Source organism: Chinchilla lanigera, unplaced genomic scaffold (genome assembly GCF_000276665.1).
Source record: "Chinchilla lanigera isolate Chin_1 unplaced genomic scaffold, ChiLan1.0 scaffold00021, whole genome shotgun sequence".
Lineage (NCBI taxonomy): Eukaryota > Metazoa > Chordata > Mammalia > Rodentia > Chinchillidae > Chinchilla > Chinchilla lanigera.
Genome location: NW_004955422.1, coordinates 3,691,154 through 3,700,803, shown reverse-complemented (window position 1 = coordinate 3,700,803; position 9,650 = coordinate 3,691,154). Strand labels below are relative to the sequence as shown.

Here is a 9,650-nt window from a genome sequence, read left to right as displayed (position 1 = left end):
CTTTCAAGGTCACACCTGAATGGAGCTATAGTGTGTTAACTTTGGGCTAATCCCAGCATATCATGTAGACTCATTTATAAAACTGGGCATTTGAACATATTCCTCAGTCAACTAGTTGAAAGGAACACCAAAGGCCACAGGCATAGTGTATTAGCTTGGACACAATACCTGACACCTATAACTTAAAGAAGAGACTTAACTGGGCTCATGTTTTAAGAGGATTCAGTCCACGGTCAGTTGGCTCCAAGGCAGAAACATCACGGTGAAGCAAAGCCATTCAGTTCGCAGCAGCTGAGAAGCAGAGGAAGGGAATGATGCCAGCCAAGAAACAGGCCAGAGACCATATACAGTATCCAAAGTCAGCCTCCATGAACTATCTGGAAACACACAGAGGTGTGCTCCACCAATACCTGATGTGGATCCCAAAGCCAATCACATTGCCACTCCATCCTAACTGCCACATGAGGATTGAGAAAGAAGAAGCAATGCAGCCAAAGCTGGTATTGAGTTATCTGCTCATGCAATTTGTTCATACCTCCCAGTCCTGCCTGGCTATCTCTTCTTTATCATTTCCATCTGATAATATCTTGCTATTGCAACTTTAAAGCTAAGTGAGTCAGACAAAGCTCAGTTGTGAGAAGCCCAGGATGCATGGTCACCTAATGTTTCACTGTTAGGTATTCAGTTTCTTCCAAGGCCCAATGGCAAGCTAATTATATAGAGGGGAATAAGTATCTATAGGAGCACTCCTAGATTTTCTTGAAAGTTCTAGCAGTCTGGGCTGTGGGAGTGGTGGCAATCACCTATAATCCCAGCCACTTGAGAGGCTAAGCTAGGAGGATCACACATATGAGGCCAGCCTAGGAAACTTAGACAGACCCTGTCTCAAAAGAAAATACAAAGAGTGTGGATGTACCCAGTGGCAGATAGCACCTGGATTCAATTCCCAATACTGTGAACAAACAAACAACCCTAGAGATCTGAGTTGTGAATCTTCTATTGTGCTTGGCAGAGGCTTCATACAGCATCCCTATTTGCCATAGACACTTTTTACTATTATTAAATTATGATTGCCTGGATCATAAAGTCCATATGGTAGAGCAATGTACAATACAACCTTAACTCACTGCAAATCCTTCATTTAATCTGGTCTACACTAACTACTGGAATCCTTACAGGTGATTCTATGGAGTTGCTTACTTAAATATGGTATACCATGCCCTCCCAAGTCCATAAAATCCTAACAATGTACAGCCTCCATCCCTGAGAGTCCATCTCTCACCTGAACACCAGAACCCCTCTTTTACTAATGAAACACAGTGGTGTTTTGGGTTTCCAGGAATTAGTTTCAGGAAGCCAGTGTCCAGGAAACACTAAAAGGACTGTGTATTTATTTTCCCAACATGCAATCATTCTATTAAATAGCTGTATTTACTTCTATGAAGGCTTGGAGGGCAATGCATAGTATATACTGGTGTCAGTAGTGCAAGTCCTTCCTCAAGCCTCCTCTTTAATCAAATCTTTGGGCCTGTGATGTGACTGAGAAACTCAGTGGCAGACCATACCAGATCTGTACTTAAGTCAGACCTTTTGCTACTAGACTAGAGGGTTTTTTCCTCCTGTTCTAGAGACCAAACAATCTCCTAGTAGGCTGTCCCTCTACAGTCATCCCTCACTATATCACGGTTCACTTATTGTGGTTTCAGTGTATTGAGGGTTTTTAAAAACATATATCTAATTCTGTATTATGGAGTTTTCGCTATATGGTGGGATTTTGCGGTATATAGGTATTTATATAATATTTATGATTTTAATTATTTTTGCCTAAAAATTTTAAAATGATATAAAAATGTTAATTCAAAAATATTCAAAGAATATTAAATCTAAATAAAATACAGTGTGTAGTTCATCAGTGGATGAATACCATACTGTACACAATGGAAATGCATTACGTCACTGCCACTTACATAAGTTTGCCACCGTGAGATTGCACCCAGCACACCGTTGGATGATGGAATGGAAAGCCACCAACCACAGCACTGTGTTCTGTATCCTGGGTGCTGATTGGCTCAGTAACCATAGCATTGATCTGTTTGCTCTCCCACACTGTGCCCATACGTTCAGCTCTCTCCTTGTCCATTTCACAAAGAGTACTCATATAGAATTTTACATGTTAAAATTATGTAGGTTTAAGAGGGTAGAAAGTGTTTAGGAGCATATGAAGTGTTTGTAAGAGTGTGGGAAAGGTTAATAAGAGAGTGGGAAAGGTTTATAGGAGTGTGGGAAGGGTTTGTAAAGCCTTAAAATATATATAAATAATAAAATAATTATAACATCGCTACTTCGCGGATTTTCATCTATCACAGGGGTCTCTTGAACAATAGGCGAGAACAACAGTCTCTTGAACTGTACTTCATTTCTCAAAACACCATCTAAATATCACTACAGGCCAAAGTATTCTGATAACTGGCCTGTTCCCAATGTGCTAGGGGGTTGAGGTGCCTGCTTTTGCCACTTAAGTACAGACATGTATCCTCATTATTCAAAATCAGGGAGCCCAGTTCAATGGTGGCATCCCTTAGGGTCATACCTCGCCTATAAAATAAAAAAACCAACCACAGAAAGATCCTCAAGGATTAATGCCCCTTTGTCTAAAGTATTTCTTAGTGCCTTAAAGAAATGGCTGTTGTCCTGGATCACTGACATTTGGCTGCAGTTCTGTTTTTAGTGGTATTGGGACAGAAAGAGAAGCAATGGGTTATGGTGGGTCTTATGGAGAATGAGCCTCTCTTTTCTCATTATCTGCCACAGGTGAAGATTTCACATTGTTTCAAGTAAAGGATTACTGATTTTCTCAGACGCAGGAATGTAAGCTACTTCCACTGCTCACCAAGGCCCAGCATGACTTGGGTATCTCAGACTGTCAATGTTCAAGCAAAATCCCTATTTCAGAATTTGAGATCCTACTCCTTCCCAACTGATGACTTAATTTTCACATGCGAAAATTAGCAAGGCCACAAATTGAGTCAGCATTGTCACTGAGTTCACAGTGAGGCGACAAGCTGAAAGAAACACAATGGAGCTCAGAACAAGAGCCCCTCCGACACCCTCTTCTGACCAAGAGCACTGCCCATTAGGCCAAATGACAAGGGAAAATTATCTCAGTACTCTGAGCCAGGCAATAAAGGGCAAGTTTGGAGCTAAGAATCAGTGGGAGCATGGGCAGCAAACCTCACCTTCATTCTCTGTTCCTTGGTCTCTCCCACCTGCTCCTCCCTAGATGAAAGCACAGATCTGCAAATGAGTAAACCAAGATACAAATAAGGATGCCAAGACCAAGAAGAACATCTTCATAATACTATATACCTGCATGTATCCAGGGTAAGAAACCATCTCAATTTTCTCTGGACTATCCTGGTTTTAGCACTTACAGTCCTGTAAGCTGCGTGCCAGACGAACTGGATTGATTTCTCACCTTACTGGTGTCCCAGAGATTTCCATTTCTTTACATCAGAATTGCCTTGGGTACCGCTAAAAATGTAAGCAGTTCTGCCTTTTTTTTAAAAATGCAGTGATTTCAGTTGCAAACAGGCCATGGATTATTTTTTTTTTTTTCTTTTTTGAGAAATGTACTTAGAGGCCAAATGGGTGTTAATCACTGCTTTCAGGGACTCCTCAATCCAGACTTCTTTGCTGTTCCAAAACTATAATCACTGAAAAGAAAGAAATCACATCCTTTGGGAGATATAGCCAAGGTTCCTGAGCCAGAAGGAGACATTGACAAATTACTAGTTGATGGAAAAAAAGTAAAAATCATACTCACAACTTGCCCTCCTTTCAGTTCTAGGGTAAATCATTTTTTTTTCTTTCAGTGTCACAAAGTGTAATAAAGAATAATGGATGCTGTGAAAATTACACTTGACAGTAGTGACAATATAGGTACATTGATGAGGTATGCTGAGCTTCCTGCAGGCAAGCACCATCTAGTATTAGGCATATTTTAAAGCTTTCCACAGCGACATCTCAGAAGACAACTTGAACAAAGTAGTAATTCAGTGGTATAGTTACTATTTTTACACGATAAGGTCCAAGGTTTAACAAGAACACTTTCAAGATATTTCTTAAGAGCTCAGATGGGGTGAGCAGACTCTGCCTTCAATGAATTTTTATTCTGATCAGGGAATTGTGAATTTTTTGGGTTTTAAAAACTGTATTTTCTTTTTGATGGTAGTGGGGAATAGGATGTACCCAGAGCCTGAGCTAAATCCCAAGTCTTTTTTTTTTTTTTTTTTTTTGGACAAGGTGTGGCAGAGCTTTATTACAGGCCACATCTAGCTAAATTTTAAAAATACATTACACCTCTTTTAATCCTACCCAAATGACCTAGTTCCTGTAATATATGTAGTATATTGGGGGGAGGGGGAACCAGCAGAGACCACCAGGCTTGTGTAAAGGCAACATGGCATGGAATTTATTGTGCCTGGGTACTGGCAGTGAGCACGGTAAGACCTTCTGCCTCAAACAAAGAGAAGGGTGTCCCTTTTATAGAGATGATGGAGAGAAGGCAGGGGACATTAGGCAGGAAGATCCCAATGAACAACAAAGTTTTCCAGCAGTCTTGCATCTTAGTAGGCAGTCTTTGAAGTGTCCCATGTAAATTTTCAGGTGTCCCCAGATGTCCCCAGGGCCTGTAAAATTTCTTATCCTATCTTATCTCCTTTTCTGTACTTGTTGATGACAACTTCTGTACTGAGTTGAGTTCCCTGCATACAGTGGTGCTCTACTGGCAAGCAGGTTAGGGGCTGGAAGAGTCAGGTCTGGTTGGAGACTTAACAGTCTCATGTCAAAAAGAAGTGCAGTACTTGCCCTAGATGACACATTTAGGAAATGGTAGCATCTGAAATTTGAATCTATTTATTAAAGCAAAACTGACTCAGCACGGGAGAGCAGAGACGAATAAGGCGTGGTCCACGGCCCGTGGTAAATGCTATGATCGAGGTATTGCCTATGCTGCAATGGGAAACCCAAAGGAGGAGCGTCCTGGGCTCTCCTCGGCTTCCAGGATTAAATGCAAATATTTTTGCTTAAACACCATGATCTAGACCTCCAACTCCCTCACCCTTCCATCAGCTTTGCTGGGACGAGGTCGTTCTTTCCGCAATAGACCAAAGATGCCGGCGCCTGGTCGTCTCCAGTTTCGGGCAGCTCACGTGCTGAGGATCTCGGCCTAGCAGATGCACCTCCACCCGCCCCGCCCCAGGTCACCGCAATCCGTGCACTAAGGTCTAACTGTTCCAAGCAAATCAGCCCCCGAGACAAATCGGCCCCCGAGACGCCAGGAACGTGAAGCTACCCGGACTCTGGGCCGGACCACGGAAGTAGAGGGGGTGGTGTGTGACGTAAGGAGGAAGTGCATATCGCCACGGCCTGTGATTGGCTGTTGCTGGAGTCCGTGCCTCACCTTTAAGGTTCCCCAGACTACAGGCGTGGAAAAGGGTCTGAAGTGGAGGGGCTGCTCCGAGGGCGAGCGGGTTCGGATCTTCCGCCCCGCTCCGTCTGCAGGTGTGCGCCCTTTTAACTTACCTCAGGGCACCTGGGGGTGGGGATGTGAGGACGGCTCTGAGGTCAGTCCCTGAGCGACCTCAGGGGCCTCATTTAGGGCCTCCTGGAGGAAAAGGATCTAAATGAGAGAAAGGAGAGAGCCTTTACCAGTGACCAGTTTCTTTCACCTGCGAGGCGCGCTTACTCAGCGCCCCATCTGTAAGGAAAGTATTGAGATCTCTGTTTCTTAAGGAAGAAACGGGGACTCCGGCGGAGTCAGGGTTGTGTCGCTGGGCAGCGACAGATTCGGAGTGCCTGTTCTTTGCACGGAAATCAGGTCCTCAGGCTTTACCTGCATGAAGAATCCCGGGGTGGAGGGTGGCGTTGGCCAAGGGATTCTGAGACTCCACAAACTGATGAAGTCTGGGACTCCACACATGGAGTAAGTCTGAGATTGGGCCCTGGAATCTGTATTTTCAACAGCTGCCCCCTGACAACTAATGTGTTGGTCCAAGGAGAAGGGAGCAGGGGAATGAGCGGGTCATAGTCCCCTGAGGGGCCAATAGCAAGTTGTCAGGTTAAGCTTTTAAGGCCTCAGTCCAGGGAAGATGTCAAACGGGGGCTTCCTTCACGCATCTTGTGGGACTGAAGAATGGGTTTTGATTGTGTCACTAACTCATTTGGGCAGATGGCAGCCTCGGTCATCTCCCTACCTATGATAAGCATGGGATTTTGTTTTTTCTAGAACTAGGAGAACGTGTTATTATTATTATTTTTTAATTTTTTTTCCGGTACCGGGAATCGAACTCACAACCTCACGCTTGCCACGCAGGCGCTGTGCCACTGAGCTAAATCCCCAGCCCCTAGAAAAACGTGTTAAATGTATAGATTCGTGGACCCAGCTCAGCTCTCTTGAATCAGAAGGTCTAGCTAGGGGTGGGGCCTGGAAATCTATAGGCTAAACAAGATAGAAAATGAGCTTGTTGTCTTTAAGAACTTGAGAAGTGACGCTTTCCTAAACCCATGAAGAAGTGGGTCATAGATTCAAAAGACGACAGATTCAGATCATGGGGCCTGACTTCTTCTTTTTGTTTTGCAGCTGTGGGGGCTTCTGTATTTGCTATGGGCCAAATTTTATTGGCAAAAGTGCCATCAGTATTACTGGCCGTTATCAGGTGGATTTTACAGTTAGCTGAAGACTGAAACTTAGTAAAATTTGAATATTAATTGATTCAAATTAATAGATTTCCTGAGCGACCTGTGTCCTCATATATACTCTTACCTTGCTTATCATAAAGACAAACACTTATTTCAATCCTAAAGGAGATTTTCTAGAGGCAGGCCAAGAATATTTTAAATTTTCATTTATTAAACTTCAAAATTTTCTAATTTTACTTTGACAGGTAACAATAGTGTATATTTATGGGGTATAGCGTGATGTTTTGATACATGTTTATATTATAGATAGATTAAATCAAGCTAGTAAACCTATCACCTCTTTTACTTTTGCACTTTTAGCAATTTTGAAATGTATAGTATGTCGATATTTATTAAATATAGTCATCATTTTGTGCAATAGATCACCAATACTTACTCCCCTTGTCTAACAAACGTACCCTTCTATCAATATCCTTTCCCTTCCCATCCTCCTCGCCTGGCCACTAGTAATCATTGTTGTACTCTTTACTTCTAGGAGTTTGACTTTTTTAGATTGCGCACATAAGTGAGATCACATTATCTTTGTCTTTCTGTGACTGTCTTATTTCACACAGCATGAAGTCCCTCAGATTCATCTGCCATGGATGCTTTTAAGGAGCTTCCAGGAAGGTTTGAGGCAGCCAGTGATAATGGAACGTGGAAATCCACTTGGGAACTGAATCTTAGCTCCTTTCTTAGTGTCTGGGAGATGATGGGAGTTTCCTTGTTTCCTGCCCTTGGAGACAAATAAGAATAATGTAGTTTATGATGGATCCTGCTTTTAGAAATGTGTACTTTTTTGTGAAAGAAAGAAAAGTGCTATGATAAGCTTACAGAAGATAAACCAGGAGTCCCATGTGACTTAGGCTCCTTGATTGAAATGTGATGATAGAAGTTGATTTTGTGTAGAAGCTCTGATTGCTACTGACCCATCTCTTCTGTCCAAAAGGATCATGATTACCCCTTACCAGGCCAGACTCAAGATCCTAACTAAAAGCACTTTTTTTCCCCCTTACGCAGATACTACTGTGTGATTTGAATCAGGAATGAAATCTTCTGAGAGCTCAGGGCAGAAGCTTTTTTGGTCAACATGGCAGACAAAAGACGTCAGGCGCGGGTGCAGGGAGCCTGGGCTGCCCCTGCTAAGAAACAGTCTGCTGCTCATCCAGGCAAGAACCTGTGGGCAGTGTGTGTTTTTATGGATGTGGGCAACTATTCTGCTCTCTTACTTATATCCTTTTGGTTTATAATGAATTCCATTTTGGTTGCTATTAAGGAATTGTTTAAAACGTGGCTGGTGTTTTGTGTGATTTGTTTGATGACGAACTTAAAGAGTTCACGTTCCTAATATTGAGTCAGTACCCTCAAACCTTGCAGTGTGTTGAAGTCCTCTCTTGACTTCAGTGATTAATTTTAGATGTGTTAGAGGTCATCTCCAAGAGGATGTTATTAGCCCTTGCTCAGTCAAACATGGTGAGAACAGACTTTTCCTTGGTTTGAGGTGTTATCGCTGCTTTTTCAGCTACCGATGCTGGGAGCCTTCTCCACCAGATGCCTGGTCAGACCTGGGGGAACAAGGAACATCCTCTGTCTGACAGAGTGTTTGTGTTCAAAGAACCCCAGCAGGTAAGTTCTTATTTCTTCTTCAACAGTAACAAGGATTTGCTTGTAAAAGCTATTTCTGTGTAGCAGGTACTCACATAGAGCCTGAATAAACTTACTATAAACTTAGTATAAAATAAACTTAGGGAAAAAAATAAACTTACTAAGGAACAGCAGAACAAAAGAATTGTAATAAAATATGAAATATTTCAGTTCCTTCCTTATGTTTGAAGATTCTTCACTTTCTGTTGGTCATACGGTGTTCCCATGGGGTTAGGGTGGGGAAGCTTTGCCATGAGTAGAGACTAACGGGCCTGCATGGGTGATCAGAGTTCTTACAGTTCCAGAACTGGGATGTCTTCAGTGCCATACAGAAAATGTCCTTGGAATTGAATCAAAAGTTCAGCTCTAGCAAAATGCCTGATTTTTAGCTCTTTTTTTTTCCAGGGGGATGGGGAATGAAAAAGACAGAAAGTTTACTTTTTTTTTTTTGGGTAGTGCTGGGCTTTGATTGAATCCAGGGCCTTATGTATGGTAAGCAGGCACTCTATCACTCAGCTATATCTATATTCCCAGTCCTTATTTTTTAACAATATCGAAAGAAAGAACTTAAAAACCATCAGGCATTTTTCTATAATAATGAGTGTATAAATAATTCTCAAAAGTCTTTTATTTTACATCTTCAATTTTTAAAAAAAAATCTCCTGTATGTAAAGAGTGCTTTTCCAGAGCTGCTGGCCAGTAGGACTGTTCATTCTAATTTTGTTTTCTCTGCTAGTGAGTGTCATGTATTGTTGTTGTAAGAAGAACAGAAAGGGTAGTTGAGAGATTGGACTAAAATAGAAATAGCTGTAGACCTGACTACTTTGGACCAGAAATGAGAGCATTTACAGTGAATCAGTCTTCCTGATGCTTAGGACTCATTCCAGAATTCGGATCTGCCTATTTTCTTGCAGGTAGTACGCAGAGCCCCAGAGCCCCGAGTGATCGAGTAAGTAATCTGCTACCTTCCTGTAATTGTTGCCCATGCTCTTTGCCTCACCCTGGTTCTTCCATATGGGAGAGAATGGCCCAATAAGTGTCTTAACTTTCAGCTGCTTTAAGCTTGAGCTTTTGAGAATTTCTGAACTTGCTGATTGTATGGAAAAATGGAATAAGATCTCTGTGTATTAAATTTTGACTCGGGTATAGATTTCCTGGCCCACTTTCACTGATACATGTAGACAGTAAGCTAAAACATCCCTTAGCTAAAGACAGGGGCATTTCCTGAGTCACTGGAGCTTGGGTCTTTGTGAAGCCTTTTTTTGTTT

The 9,650-nt window shown here is 42.2% G+C and overlaps 1 protein-coding gene across 2 annotated transcripts in view; it reads left to right on the top strand.

Annotated features, from left to right (window-relative positions):
- Window positions 1-5,451: 5,451 nt before the first annotated feature.
- The window catches only part of Alkbh3 (alkB homolog 3, alpha-ketoglutarate-dependent dioxygenase), a 34,849-nt gene continuing 30,650 nt past the window's right edge, over window positions 5,452-9,650 (top strand). The window contains exons 1-4 of one of the 2 annotated variants that reach the window (XM_005384082.2): window positions 5,452-5,562; window positions 7,759-7,907; window positions 8,261-8,364; window positions 9,297-9,331. In XM_005384082.2, coding sequence (XP_005384139.1) covers window positions 7,829-7,907; window positions 8,261-8,364; window positions 9,297-9,331 — 218 coding nt within the window. In that variant the 5' untranslated portion in view covers window positions 5,452-5,562; window positions 7,759-7,828. Of the gene's footprint in view, window positions 5,563-5,610; window positions 5,984-7,758; window positions 7,908-8,260; window positions 8,365-9,296; window positions 9,332-9,650 lie in introns of those variants that run through there. The other variant, XM_005384083.2, reaches the window with a different exon arrangement.